Below are 16,122 nucleotides of genomic sequence, written 5' to 3'. Positions count from 1 at the left end.
GAGGTACATTCATATAATTAATTCATTCATATATTCATTTGTATAATTCCCTTAGCACTCTTTTTAAACCTCGCAGCTTTTCCGCCCTGTTTTCACTCAAAACGAAACTTGTGCGCACGTGAGACTGTTACTTAAAACTGTGCTTTATGCTGGACAGTATTTATTTATTGCGAGTTGTTCAAATCGCGGTAATCTAATAAGGTTTTAATGATAATTAAAAGATGAAACGGTAATACTAACCGTTGGGAATTTTATCATGATTTATCGTCAAACCGGTAATCGTTACATCCCTAGTCTAGACCATGTCTGAAATGAAGCAGACTTGAAAGCTTTTACAGAAAAATCAATGGAAATGCCAAAGAGTTCATTATCAGCCAACTTACTGTTTTTTGGAGTCAATAACATGATAAAAAAAACAGCTTAAACAAACATAGTGCTGGTTTACGCTACTCAAAACGAAACTACTCTGCACGCTGTGCGCACGTGAGACTGTTACTGTTAAACTGTGCTTTATGCTGGACAGTATTTATTTATCGCGAGTTGTTCAGATCGCGGTAATCTAATAAGGTTTTAATGATAATTAAAAGATGAAACGGTAATACTAACCGTTGGGAATTTTATCATGATTTATCGTCAAACCGGTAATCGTTACATCCCTAGTCTAGACCATGTCTGAAATGAAGCAGACTTGAAAGCTTTTACAGAAAAATCAATGGAAATGCCAAAGAGTTCATTATCAGCCAACTTACTGTTTTTTGGAGTCAATCACGATAAAAAAACAGCTTAAACAAACATAGTGCTGGTTTACGCTAGTGACGCAAGAGGCAACGGATATTATTTTCACTGATTTAATTAAGTGATGACACACGTCAGTCAAGCCAGAGTCAAAGATCGACTCAAAACAAATAAGATCGAGTTTCCTCTTAGGGGAGCTGACCCTCTGGACAAGCTAAACCAGAGATCAAGGTCAACCACAGCCTCGGCACAATGAAATGGCCCACACACACTCTAATCTAATTTTATCCAGAAATGTATTTTTAAAATGAGAAAGAGGGGAAAAGGTAGTACGTACACGTGCTTGCCACTAATATGAAAAAGTCTGAACTGAAACCAAAAATACACAAACACTGAAAGAAGTAATTATGGAAAAGAAAGGTTGGGTGAATGAGCCACTCAAGCATAAGTGCCTGACAGGGCGGTTTAAGCCAAGCAGCTTGACTCCTCTCACTGCAGTCTCATTTTACACAGACTTAAACCTGGTCCTCTGGGTTTGGGAGGTGGAGGGTAAGGATTGTTTTCACTTCGACCCCTTACATGTACCGGCTCCTCGCAGTTGATTTATCCAATTCCAATTCCAGGCCGGTGGGACTGGGGCAACTGGTCTCACTCCAGGAGCCGTAGACTGTTAAAAGGTAAGCTGTGAATTGATACAGTGCTGACCTGCACTACAGTAGTTTTTAACATAGTGGACTTAAAACAAATGGATTGTTAAATATTTCCATATGAAGGCACGAAGAGATTCATGTCATTGGAAGTCAATGGAAGTGACTCCTGCTTCATAGCTTGGGGTAAAACGGATTCCCCTTATCCCACTTAAACATCCTCTTCTCTTAACTCAGAAGATAATGTTATGGCGCTTTTCCACTGCGTGGTACATCTCGGTTCAATACGGCACGGCACAGCTCGGCTCGGTTTGCGTTTCCACTGCAGTTTAGTATTGCTTTAGAGTGGGTGGGAATTATTCACGTCGTTATAGTTGCGCCGCCTCTACTGCCGCGACTCCTGAAAAACTTTTTCATTCCGCGTCGCCCCATCAAGCTCTCGCTGGATCCGCTCCTCTGCTATCAACGAGAGAAACGTCTGTACTTCCTCAACAGACAACGAAACAGCCACTTTTTGGTTGTTAAAAAAGGTGCGCTTGTTCAAAACAGTTGCGTTCGATCCTTCGCTGGCTATGCTGATTTAAATCTAGTTATTCTGATTTAAATCTAGGTTCTGTTGTGTTTGTGTTGAACCGTACCGAGCCGTACCATGCAGTGGAAAAGCGCCATTAGTAGTTTTAATGTCATGTGCTTTATTTTTCTTATAGAAATGCGGGGGTTTTGGTAGGGATGTAACCTGAATTATTAATTTATTAGTATATATTAGTAATTATAAAATGTAAAAAAAAATTAAATAAACAATGTAAATATTTCGAACGAAAATGTACACTTACTAGATTTCATTGTTAATTTTAAATGGATTAGTGAAATTTAACAAAAAAATAAAAAAATCAGATTTCAGGCCTTATTCACACCAAAGACAGTAACTATGATAACTATAACTATAAAGTTTTAATAATCATTCTAATTCTAGAGAAAAGGGAACTACTCCACAATAATGCTATAACGATAAAGTAAATCAGAATCCATCAGAGTTTAAAAAGTTTGTGCATTTAAAGCAGCAGAGACATAACTGTGCACATGCTTGTAGTAAACAGAATGCTAACATCTTTTGGTGTAGATGCTAATACAGTTATCTTTATAGTTATCATTCTTAGTGTGAATGGGCCTTAAGGGAAGGAAAACAAACAAGCAAACAAACAAACATGCAGACGAAATACAACTGTAAAATTAATTACTGTGGACTGTAAGAGATCACAATGATTTACAGATGACAAGATTGGAGACATCATCTAACTAAAAACTAAAATTCTCATCAAGTGCTTACAGACTCTCTACTCAAATCAGGGCCAATGAATGCAAAATTGGGAATTTAAGACTTTGAAGACAAGACACAAAAATGCAAATGCCATTATAAGTGCTAGTCATAAAAACAGATTTCAAATAGAGCCTTTTCACAGACATTTTTATATATAAAAGCCATTTGTAGTTGTGGTCTTTTTTGGTGTATGCTGAGGGCAAAAACAGAAAAGAAAAAAAACTCCTGCCTACTCATTCAAGGCCAACGACTGTAAACACAACAAAAGTGCTACAAAACTGGCATACATTTCATTTGAGCCCACAATTAGCTTAAGAGGACTTCTGCATACTGTATCAGTAACATGCATTTGTAAACCAAAATGGATGTTCACCAATGCCCTATACAGCCTTTCAGGCGACTCCTTTGAGCAACTAACTTGAACAGATAAACAGCAATCAGTTTCCTAGTTCAGCATTACCTTTGTCGCCTTTGACAAGAAAATGGATTCAATTGCAACGAGACTGCCAAAAAAAGAGCCAGGACTCCAAATCAATTCCAGACTCTCTGCAACTGGAGATTTGGACAGAGCCAGATCACATTCCATGTTTCAACCTTGACTCCAGCCCTTCTCGGTTTTATTCAGCTCAGAAAATGCGAGCGAGCAATTAGGCTGTACAATGAAGCATGGAAATAGTGTGAGAACGGTGTGCGGTTAGAAGAGAAATAACAGATTCTGAATGGCTACAACTATGTTTGCATGTGCACTGCTGGAGAAACTGCAAAAAAAAAAAAAAACACTTCCACAGGGCTTTCATCGAACGTGGTATATGATATTGTGTCGGGTGAGCATGTGCATTTGAGAACATGGTCCCTTTCGGGATTTACAGGATGTCATAAATCCCCCGAGGTAGATGCAACCTGTTAGCAGATCTCCAGTTTGCCGTCAAGTGCTTTCTGCTTGGCGCGCAGAGGCAATGGCGGGAAAAAGAATGCAGGACAGATGCTCAAAGACTACTAGTTATGAAAGCTCATTAAACAGGCAGGAGGGCAACACGGCCTCTCTGCTCTGCACTCCGTCACTGGAAGGCTAATGGGAACCAGGCAGAGGGAAACCAGTGACAACTGCCCAAACCTCCCTTTTCCATACAGACCACTTCTTTTCCACCAATGGAAAATCTTGGGGACTGAAACCATTGTGTGTCTTCACTGGAAACCTACGATGCCACATAAATACCGTAAAAGGAGTAATAAAAAAGCGCAACCAGAGTAAAGTGGTAATAAAACACCTGCCACATTCAGCCGGACGCACACCGGAGAGTCTATGAGGAGTTCAGAAGACGCATCGTGTCAGTGGTAATTGAACCATGTGGATCAATGGACAACATAAATCACTGTTAATTTACCTTGACTCGTCGCTATAATTTTTTGAATTGTGGCAATATTCCTCTTTGGTTGTACAATAAGTGAATTAGCGTGCACAAAAATCTCAAAACGCCACTATGTTACGATCCTAACAAGGATTTTACAAGACGCAAGAGACAATAACAGAGTAAGTGGGGCTTAGAAGAGAAAAATCTGCTGTGTTATCCACAGACGGGACGCAGCCATTAAGATCCTCCTGAGGGCCAATATGTAGACCCTTTACACATGCTTCAAAACAGATGGGTGGATGTGCCTGGGATGTCTGGTTCTGAATGCCTGTCTCCATGTGTGAGATTGAGGTGCTGGCAGCCGGTCTCTGGACATGCTTCCTCCAGCACACTGGGTAATAAAATCTTATCAGAGAGTGGAGTGGGAATGGAAGAGAGGAAACAGGAAGCGTTCCCACATTTAGGACACAAATTTAGACCTGCTACCTTTTCTTTTTTTTGATCATTCCTGACAACAATTTATCCATCAATTTGTTCACTTTAATTGGTACTTCAATGTTTTGTTAGCTGATCCAGCAAAGTTATTTGGTATTACATCGAAATCTGAGTACTCACCTTATACTGATGCACTGGTGAATTCGGCAGAAGGTCTCAAAGATGAACAAACGGGCATTTTCGATGAAGTCCTCAAGGCAGGCCACAAGGAAAAAAGGCTGTGCGGTGGAACCAATTTACAGTGCCACTGCTTTCAAAAGTCTCAACTACCGTCTTCTATCAATCTCAGAAACGCAGAGCAGCTGAGTTCTGATCACCGCATACTAAACCCCCACATCCTGCAGAGACCTGGTGTGCTTTACCTTGCAGTCAAAACGCAAATAGTCAGTGCATTCCACACAGCTAAAGACATGTGCGAGCCCCTGCTGTCCCTTCACGGGTCACATGGAGTCCCCCGTCCCGCGTCTTCGTGTGCACGTCTGCACTAACAGCCCCCGCTTTGTTTGCTTAGGCTTTGAGAGCTACTATCTCCGTGTTTCTGCTTGAAGAAATCCCAACTACACGGCCATGGCCCTATCAGCCAACACACATTTCATCATTGACAAGGTCTTATCTTACGCTGATAACAGTTTAGTTAAGTGCTATAATTACTGTTGAGGTTTTTCTGTAAGAGGGGAGAGAACAAGACTACGACGACTTCAAAGTAGCACAAAAAAATTTGAATTTCAGCTTAACTTACTGGAATCTTAAAGTGTAGCTTTTTGTTTTTTCAGTCTTCAAAAAGATTGAAAACAGGGCTATATAAGCTTGCGTCTATGTTTTATGCATAGCATAGACATCGTGAGCCCAAACCATTGTGCAAATGGCCCCTCTCCACTGAGATAGATCAACTGAAGAAGAAAAATTACAAAAGCTGACTGGATAAGCATGATAAGGTAATCACGATGCAAAGTAAGCTATGTGATGATCCACAGCTTGAAGAAAATCCAGAACACTTACGCGGTCAATCTCTACAGATCCAGGACCGTGTCCAGTTGGATTGAATCACAGGCCTGCAGAACCTCTGGAGCCATGGGTGCTGATGATATGCTAAATAATTGCTTGTAAACAACGGGTACTGTATTTGGGTAATTTTAGGTTGCTTTAGACATCTAGTTTGGGGTCAGTACGATATTTAAAAAAATACGTTTATTCAGCATTAAATTGATTAAAAGTGACATTAAAGACTTCTAAATGTTACACAATATTTCGATTTCAAATAAATGCTGTTATTTTGAACTTTCTATTCATCAAAAATCCTGAAAAATATGCATCACAGTTTTCATGAAAATATTAAAGGGGTCATATGATGCGATTTAAATGTTTCCTTTCTCTTTGAAGTGTTACAAGATCTTGGTGCATAAAGAAGATCTGTAAAGTTGCAAAGACTAAAGTCTCAAATCCAAAGAGATATTCTTTATATAAAGACTTTTAATTTAAAAAATGTACTTTATTTTTATTTATTTACTTTTATTTAAAATTGTGACATATGGTCAACAGACAAATAAGCCAATATACACTAATAAAAAATAAATGCACCTCTTTTCAATAATATTTTCTTTATTATGAAAAATGTTTTGCACATTTGGGTCATTTTTTTTCCATTTACATTCACTTAACAACCAATTAGTCAATGTAACGGATTTGTTTGAAGGTGAATAGGATGTTTGTTTTAGTACGAGCAAAGACGGTTGAGTGCAGACAGTCTGATGACTCGCGAGGCTTCGGCAGTCTAACAGGAAAAGCTTTGGGCTGTTGTAGTCGGGCAACTCTGATTTTCTAAGTCACCACTCAATCAGACTGTGAATTTGCGAGCATTTAGAGCTGACATACATCTGAGCCTAGCCAGTTATGCTCACATGCCACAACTTTTTTTGCAGCTTGTGATCTCGATAATGCCTCAGGCTTTCATAATCAGGCTCAGGACTAATTAGTGACCATTTACGCAGTGTCTGGGCTGAGCTCCCGTTGTAGGATACGCCTGCTTCTGGAGGTCCGGTAGCCAGAGGGCTCTCACGAGATCTCACAGATGCAGGTGTGCTAATTACTGCTAGCCTTACAAAGCCTGGCCTCCAAGCATGCAAAGTGTAATAGAGATCTCCCAAATGACTCGATCAGTTGGACCTGCAGAGACCCCCCCAAAAAACATGACTCCTGGTGATTTGGGCCTCGTTTTTCTCTCTGCTTCTTGACGATAAACGGCTAGAATGAAAAACAGCTGGCCTGATCAAATGGACACTCTCACAGGAGTAAATGTTTATAAATCATGTCAGCGTTTTAGGAAGGTTCCCATTTCAACGTTAAGTTGGATTTTTTCATTCTCCTATAAAAAGCCTGCTATTTAACATATGAGGTGCTTGTTGCTAAACAAAACTGAATTGTTTTATTTTAGGCAACGGCAGACGATGGACAGTGCAACTGGCCTTTGAATTCATAATAATTTAGAGAACAGGAATGAGCTTCGACATAAGTGCACACTAGGCTAAAGGCACTCAAGCTAATTACGCTTGGGATGAATCTTTGTAATGTAATGTGTTTACTGCAACCAAGAACGCGCCTGAAGGCCATTTCTGGCTTTTATCACACTGAGACTTTCTTATTCAAAGTAAAATACTTTTTGCCGTTTAAGATTTGGCACGTTTGTGGAGCAGCTTACCAAATGCATTTAGGTTGAAATGTAATGTTTTCCAGGGTCAGAATGGCGAACAAATCTCGGTGCTGTGCCAACGATGTCTGCAATAGCATGGTAGCAAAAGTCTTTGTACTATTCCTCCACTATGGTAATGATAAAACCAATGTATTGCAAAGAGAAAAACATACTCTCTTACTAAAGCCCTTTTAAATAAAAAAAAAAGTACAGTACATTTACAATTTAGTGTTTTGCACCAGCAGCCCTAAAAGCACCACCTGAAAATTAAAATTGGGTCATACAGTACTTTATTCAACTTCACTATTACTATCACTAGGTTCCAAGTATGGCCTTTTTTTTACGTAGAACACTTAAGGAGAAATTGTGAAGAGTATGGTGAGAGTAGATTTTAAGATTTTAAGATTCAAATTAATGCAAAAGCACCATTAAAGTGGTCCTTATGACTTATATACCATATTCCAAGACTTCTGAAGCCTTATGATAGCTTTGTGTGAGAAACAGATGGAAAATTGAAGTCATTATGAATAAAATATGCAATATACAACAAAATCTTGACATCCACTCTTCTTGTCATCCAATTATATGGGAAAAAAGCATTCCGTCTGATTCATGAACAAATCATTCTTTAGAGTTGGATCTTTTCAGTCAATTAGTCTAAAAGACTCATGATTCTGATCTGATTGCGTTCAAAGCACCGACTCCGACTGATCAAAGTGGGGAAGAGTACTCGTGAACAGACACAAATTAAATTTTGTTCATCAGATAAAACTGTTGTACAAATTCAAAAGACTTGGAATATAGCTCACAAGTCATATGGACCACTTTTATGATAGTTTAATGGTGCTTTGGACTTTTTGAAACTTGAAAGCTTCAGTCTCATTTCAATAAAAACTGCATGGAAATGAGCAACTAAAAGAGCCTTCAGAATTTCTCAAAAAAAACAAAAAAAGTCGAGTCATATTTACAATTACATTTTTCATTTTTGAGCTATTCCTTTGAAAGAGCTTGTTACTCTATTGCATTGTGTTTTTGTTTGTTTCTTTGGCACTATAAGTCAGTAGTTTAACTGTAAAAACAGAAAGAATGACACAGCAGGGCAAGGGTGAAAACTGATGAAGTGACCATTATGGAAGGTCATTTATAAACGGGAACAAAAATACATATCACTGGCTTGTCTGTACCGCAGAAGCTCTTTCCAGTGCGTGTGTCCGCCTCTGCTCACCAAAAGCACTTCTTGTTAACCATCCCACTGATCTGACAATTACCAGCTATCATAAAAACATGACCAATGGTGAGTCAGAGGCTCTTTCAGGGGCCCACTTCTACAGCTGCCCATGACACCACGGCACGGAGAGACCACTGTGCTTTAAGACCCCTTTCAGGGCCCGAAACAGAAGGGTAGGCTGTTTGTGGATGCAGAAAAGTGACACACAGCATCGCTAATGACTATCACCAGTTCTAGGAAAGTTCAGAGGACGCCTCTGACCAATCAGAGGTCGGAGACTGTGTGATGACATCACATCTCATCATTAGAGAAATTGAGGCATCATCTGCGTAAATTACAAAGCTAAAGGCTTTTTGTGGCCAGACAAGTAGTGAAGCATGAGCTCAACGTCTTAGGAGAAGGATAGTCTCTTCAAACTCTTTCGCTAATGGAACCGGTTACGAAACGTTATGAATCTTATGCTTTTGGAAAAACAGTAACATGACAGAAGATACAATCAATCTGCAAAGTCCCTATAAAGAGGAGGGTGTGCCATGCTTTTAAGGACACGCTGAGAAACAAGCTAATAAAAAGGTAACAGGAAAAGACAGCTGGAACTTACCGCCTCACACTCTCTCAGCTTCTTCTGAGCACTATCAAAGTCAAAGTTCACATACAGACACTCCACAAACTCCGTGATGGGATCTTTGTAGGTGTACGACTCCTAAAAAGAAGATAACAAAAGAAAAAAAATAATGCAATTTAAGGGAAAGCTCACACACAAATGAAATGTACTTTTCACCTACCATGCTGGTTCTTAAACTGGGGTGCGTTTCTCTTTGTAAATCTACTTAAAGGGGTCATATGATGCGATTTCAATTTTTCCTTTCTCTTTGGAGTGTTACAAGCTCTTGGTGCATAAAGAAGATCTGTAAAGTTGCAAAGACTAAAGTCTCAAATCCAAAGAGATATTCTTTATAAAAGTTAAGAGTCAGCCACGTCTACCTAAAACGGCTCGTTCTAACACGCCCCCACATATCTACGTCGCTATGTACGGAGGATTTGTATAACGCTGCCCAAATGTTCACGCAAAGAAAGAAGGCATACTACAGCTTTGCGCTGTGGATCGCCGGATCGGCTTTCACCGTGGACGAAGCAGAGTCCAGCCCGGAGTCGTCACATGTCCTTCCGGACGCCCCGTCGAAACCGGCCACGCCGTTCTCAAGCCCACCCCACTCTAACCCTCCGGCCGTTCCTCACGCTAGCCCCCGGCCTCTGCTTCACTCTAGGCCGCCGTGTGTGACGCTGTGTTTTGTTGTTCCAAAGCGACTTACAAATGAGGACAATAGAAGCAATCAAAACCAACAAAAGAGCAATAATATACAAGTGCTGTATTAGTATATTATTATAGTGTTATATTTAAATTTCACAAAGAAACATGCAGCATTTTTTCCAAGCAATAATAAAAGGACACATTTAATTTATAATTTGTCTTAAATCTCATTTTGTTAAAAAAAAAAATCATAAATCAAATCGAATCGAATCGTGAGTTGAGTGAATCGTTACATCCCTAAATAAAACAAAAGAAAAAGAATACAAATTGACTGAAGGACAAAGGACATAAATGAAGAACCAAATTCCTGCTTGATACCTGCTGAATGACTTTCACCAGATCCTTTAGCACCTGCCTACGCTTGCGGACGTCCTTGTTAGTGATGATGGCTGTGGTCAGGTAGCGCAGTATGTGTGGGCACATGGTCTGAATAGCATTGAGGTACCTGTAAACAGAAAAACAAACAACAATGGTCACATGCTTGAAGGACAGCTATGATCTCTACATGAAAACATGAAGCTATATGATGTAATTTTTCGAGGTTGAACACCGTTTTCACAGCAATTTCCAGCGAGTTCTCATTTTGTGAACTTGCAGATTCTCATTAAACAAAAGAACAAGACTGTGTTGAAAGCACCTCTGTTCATTGGTCCCACTGTGGAGGGAAGGGAAAAGGAAAAGCCCCTTTCTAGACACGGATCACCAGCTTCTGGCCTGCAGAGCAGTGAAACACTATACACCAGGGACTTGTTTTTCAGCCACAGGTCAACTAGCTGTGGGCTTCTCCAAGAATGAAAGCTGCATAGCACTACTATTACAATCCAAGACAAAGTTCCCTCTCTGCCGACTAGAGACATGCAAGAGCATTCTTATATGGAAAAAAAAAACCCACATACAACAGATACCTTGTCATAGGGCTGAGAGCTCCTGTTAAAAGTGCACTTAACATTGAGTAAATTAGGAAGATGGCCTCCGCGCCTGTGGTATCTGTACGAACATCTTTGACCCCCCCTCTTCATCCCCCATACGAGGACCAAATTAAATTTTAAGGAGGAAGTGGTGCTGCTCTGCCTTGGCCAGGCCCTAAAGCTCCCTTACGGATCAGCACGGAGAAACACATGTCATTTGGAGGAAAAGGAGGAGGACTGCCGGATGGTTTAATTAGACGAAACAATTAAAGGGACAAGGGGGCCTGTGGCACTTGTGATGTTGAAGCTAAAAACAGCAGCGGGCTTCGGCGGCGTGTGATCCCAGTTGGCGCAGCCTTCGGTCTCTCCTCTCTTTGTAGTTGTCTGACTTCATGGCAAACCACAACACTTCATGCTGTGTTCCTGATTAACTTACACCTACTCGCTCTCCCAGGGAGGCTCCGATGGCCAGACTGCTCACATGAGTCACAATGCCAAATCTGGGCTTTGAACAGGGGAAGAAAAAAACATTATCTAATCTAACCGAGCCCGACAGCTACGACCAAAGCCATGATACGGCTTAATCAGTTGCTAAATGACTTCGCGAGGAAGAGGGCAAAACAGGAAGTAGTAGTTCAATTTGAGTGTGTCACACTCTCCTTGCGGAGCTGCGGATTTGGGATAAGGCTGCAACTAAAAACTACTCTGATAATGGATTAAAGGTGTTGATTGTGCAGTTGACCCGAGTTCAAGTCCGGTCCGCTTCATGTCTCACTCCCGTTTTTACCTCCATTAAAGGTGTTGATTGTGCAGTTGACCCGAGTTCAAGTCCGGTCTGCTTCATGTCTCACTCCCGTTTTTACCTCCCTCTCTCTCTCTCTCTCTCTGTGTTCTTTCCTGTTGGAGCAGTTTAAACAAGGAACGCTACAAAGTAAGTGTCAACTAGGAAGAAGAAGTAAGAAGTATGTTCTCCTTCCTCTGAAAATTGTATCATTACAATTCTGGCTGAATTATTTTCATGTTATAGACAACAGCATGATTACTCTATTTCAAGTAAAAATAAATAAACACATTTTAAAATAAGCGGTTTTAAATGCTTTTAAACCATTTTAGTGAATTTAGTCATCACATAATTGTTCAATACAATAAATTAAACAGTGTTATTAAAGTAAAAACATTTACAATTTGCAACAATTTAAACTTTTGAATGGTTGTGTGTGTATCTACCTTTTTAAAATTTTATTTACTTTTTAAACATATATTAAAAGATGTCAATTTTTTATCTAATTAAGCCTTGGTGAGCATATAGTAAAAACATTAATATTGTGAAATATTACAATTTAAAAGAACATTTTTAGTTTTTCTATTGTAATTTATTTTAAAATATAATTTATTCCCGTGATGACAAAGCTGAATTTTCAGCAGCCATTACTCCAGTCTTCAGAGTCAAGATCCTTCAGAAATCATTCTAATACGCTGATTTGGTGTTCAAGTTGAAAAAGATGTGCTGGTTATTATTTTTTATGGAAACAATTATTTCGGAACTCTTTAATGAATATAAAGTTCAAAAGAACAGCATTTATTTGAAACCGAAATGTAACAAAGTAAAATTAATTTTATAATTGATTAGCCTAGTTGTTGCAGCCCTAATTTGGTGGCTCTGAGAGAGCAGGGAGAGAAAAAGGTACGAATGAAGCAAAGGAAGGAACGGTGGTGCAGTTCCAATTTCATGATGCTTCTGGAGGGAGGAGGGGAATTAGAGGTAAATCAAGTGAAACTCTGAATCCACTCTGCGCTGGCCGGGATAGTGTTTCGGCGGCATTAGCTTTCCTGTTTGCACCTACATCATAGGTCATCTTGTGACAATATTCTCTCTCGAACTGCCCTTGGACTTGGTTGGAGCATATTATATGATAGCCTATCTTTGGTTTCGTTTTTTCCTGCACAAAAAAAAAAAATTGGTTTCTGTTTTTGTTTTGGCCGTCTGCTCGACAGCACGACTACATCATAAACTATCTTCAGGACGAGAGCACTGGATCGTACCCTATCCTGAACGACGGCCAAACAACTATGAAATGAACCTGAACACCACAGGCTGATGTCAGCCTAATTGTCAACAAAACTTCAAGAATAACAAAAAGGAGAAGAACAGAAAACAAAAGGTCTTTTCACAGGGTCAAAAACAGACCATGTTGCCATTTTCCAACTAAAACAAGACAATCCATGTATTTACCCTCCAAGAACACAATACTGTTGTGGTGAACAAAACGCAGTGTATCTAATGCAGTAAATTACACTCAGATTCAGATTTATGGGGTCTGATTGCTCTACGTGGCCACAGCTCTGCAAATAAAAGCTAAAGGCAGAAGAGGTGAGAGAACAACACAAAAACGAAAAGTGAAAAGAACGCTGCCAGCATTGAAAGACCTCTGATCTGACGAGCCCAACCGCAAATTAGAAGTACCTTTTTGGAGCGGTTTTAATGAAGCATAATGAATGTTTTTGTATAATGAGCACCAACGTCCAAAGGGCTGCTGTTAAGCCAGCCCACTGTCTTAAAGGCAGGTCAAACATTCACACTAGGTTCACAGCCTCAGGTCACTGGCCCTTAAAACAGCACACAGCGGTCGTGAACAGAAGGAAAAGGCCAAACCAAAATATGGTTTTCCAGCTAGTGACAGCACAATAGGCCACCTCAATCTGTTTTTTTACCCACTATGGTCAGGAACTAATGACTAATTATTGGTCTGGTCACCCTTAGTCATCTGTGCTGGTGGAAACTGGTGGAAAACAACATCTTAGAGGCAGATAAGTTCATTTTGTCTTTGAACATTGTACAGGCATTAGGCTCCCCAACAGTGCATTAGGAGAAAAGTGTGTCCTTAAAATAGATGGAATGTAGAATTATTTAGTAGATCACGTGACCTACCTTATGCACCTGGTGTAAACCCACTTAAAAAAAAAAAAAAAGCTAGCAGACCCTTGAAGCTTCTTTGCACTATGCACCACACTACAGGTCTGAACCTTGTTGCCCTTTAATGTGTTAAGTCCTTGACAAGTCAGCAACAAAAAGCCCCAGATTACAGCCAATTTACAACATGTAGTTGGGGCCGAGACTCTTACCCATTTGTGAGAAATTCTAACAACAAAAAATATTATTATTATTAGTAGTAGTAGTAGTATTATATGTTATATATAATGTAAGTTATTGTTATATTCAAAACAATGTTTTATTTTCTTTTATTTCATATTTATATTTTAATATTAATTTATTTATCATTTTAAATTATATATACTTATTAACATAAACATGACAAAAATAAATTATATTACTATATATTATTATTATATTATATTTAAAACAATTTGCTACACACATATACATTAATATATATATATATAAATCCCAGATGGAAAACGAGCAGCTGCAGAAGGTGCTTACTGTGGCTGGTAGAGGAAAAGCTCGATGATGTTGTCTCTCCCTTTGGGGTGGTTGAAGAACACGAAGAGAGACCAGTGGATCAGCCAAGTCCTTTGCTGGAGAGACTGAAGAGGAGAACTTACTGTCTGTAGAGAAAAAACAAAATGGGGTGTTAAAAAGGTGTTAAAAATAATTGAAAAGGGATAGTTCAACCCCAAATTAAAATTCTGTCATCATTTACTAAGCCTCATGTTGTTCCAAATATATATGAGGTTCTTTTTCCATGGAAAACAAAAGGAGATTTTTGAACTGAATGTGCTGGTCATTCAATGAAATTACAAATAATTAGGAACTTAGAAAAAGCACCACTGACCTACCATAAAATACTCCACTTGGCTCATGTGCTGTTTTGAATTCATATGATAGCTTTATGCAAAGAAAAAAAAAGAGAAAAAAACTGAAAGTCTGAAAACTGCTCACCAAGGCTGCATTTATGTGATCAAATATGCAGTAAAAACAGTAATATTGTGAAATGTTATTGCAATTTAAAATAGCTGTTGTCTATTTAATATATTATAAAATGTAATTTATTCCTGTAGTGGCAAAGCTGAATTTGTTGCATTCATTACTCCAGTAGTGCTGCTTCATATTTTTGTGTAAACTGTGATGTTTTTTTTCTCAATGAATTGTTTTTTTTCTCAAAGCATTCTTCAATTAATAGAAAGTTCAAAAGAACAGCATTTATTTCGAATTGAGATCTTTTGTAACAATTTAAATTTAAGTTTAAAGTGTTCTTGTTAAATAAAAGTACTAATTTCCATAAAAAAATCATTTGGAATATCATGATAGCAAGTAAAAAATAATGAAATATTGTTTTTTGGGTGAACTATCCCTTTAAAACGTGACTTCTCTTGATTGTGACTTGATCATAACAGGATTAACTTCAGACTCTGTAAAAAACAACAATTGGCTTCCGCTGCCTACCAGGATCAGTACAAATCAAAGTTCAGATTAGAAATTTACAATCTCCAAAGACTTTAATTTTTTATTTACTCATACTTCTCCCCAGGCCAAACCCTTCTTTCCCAGCTCAATTCCTCCAATTAAAAATCAAGCTGCACTGACATAACACAGCAATTAAGGTTTTGCTTGACTTGTGAGTTGCGGTGAGAAGGAATCAAGGAGATGGAGGAGAGGAGGGGAGGAAGAACGGCAACAGTGGCAGAGCTGTACTGAAATGCAAGGCGGTCAATATTATGGCCTATGTAAGGGAATCTGAGTGTGGTATTGAATTCTGAGTGGCGGGGCATTACATTGTTATCGATAGTCTCCCTCAGGCGGGTGAGGTCCTCCATGGCAGCTTCCCAGTTCTGCATCAGGATCTCTGAGGCCAGCTTGCCCCACAAAGAGTTCAGCGCGTTTCTGTCTGTGGAGGGGACCTGCACAAACACAGACAAACATACAAAAATACTTTGACCCACTGTAAACAAAGGTAGACAATGAACCAACTCACTATAATAATACACTGAATGCTTTCTGAATACTGTATTTCTGACACCTACCATTCCCCACAGCTAAAAGTTAAGCTTTCTTGCCAACGCTGCTTGCCAGAGTAACTTCTTTATTTATTTACAGTGGATAAACGGATTAAATTGTCATCTTCGGGAATTGGGCTTGCAAGGGAAAAAGAAATGGATCCTGAAAGACTATTTAGCTTTCTATAAAACTTAATTTGCTGAATTTTTGTGATGGTCATTGCTGTGTCGTTCTGCATTTCACTTCAGCAAGCAAGCACATCTATATCACGTATCCCCCTATAAATTAATAAATTAATACAATTTCTATTTTGTAATGTCAGGAATTAACTAAAATTTCTATCTTTTTACACTGATCATTTATAATGATTAATGTCAAATTTCTATTCAATGAGTCTGTATATTTTATAATAGACTTATTTTAAAGGGGTCATATGATGCGATTTCAATTTTTCCTTTCTCTTTTAAGTGTTACAAGCTCTTGG

General features: G+C 38.9%; 1 protein-coding gene across 1 annotated transcript in view; it reads right to left on the bottom strand.

Annotated features, from left to right (window-relative positions):
* Positions 1-16,122, bottom strand: part of LOC107679649 (eukaryotic translation initiation factor 3 subunit E-A) — a 47,449-nt gene that overhangs the window by 7,130 nt on the left and 24,197 nt on the right. Inside the window, exons 6-11 of the mRNA XM_016475262.1 lie at positions 15,416-15,541; positions 14,124-14,248; positions 10,092-10,218; positions 9,059-9,164; positions 5,766-5,773; positions 4,668-4,765 (exon numbers count right to left, since the gene is read on the bottom strand). Coding sequence (XP_016330748.1) covers positions 4,668-4,765; positions 5,766-5,773; positions 9,059-9,164; positions 10,092-10,218; positions 14,124-14,248; positions 15,416-15,541 — 590 coding nt within the window. The remainder of the gene's footprint in view (positions 1-4,667; positions 4,766-5,765; positions 5,774-9,058; positions 9,165-10,091; positions 10,219-14,123; positions 14,249-15,415; positions 15,542-16,122) is intronic.

This window comes from Sinocyclocheilus anshuiensis, unplaced genomic scaffold (genome assembly GCF_001515605.1).
Source record: "Sinocyclocheilus anshuiensis isolate Anshui unplaced genomic scaffold, SAMN03320099.WGS_v1.1 scaffold2170, whole genome shotgun sequence".
NCBI classification, from domain to species: Eukaryota; Metazoa; Chordata; class Actinopteri; order Cypriniformes; family Cyprinidae; genus Sinocyclocheilus; species Sinocyclocheilus anshuiensis.
Note: the sequence above shows the minus strand (reverse complement) of the source record. Positions and strands in the feature narration are given on the sequence as shown.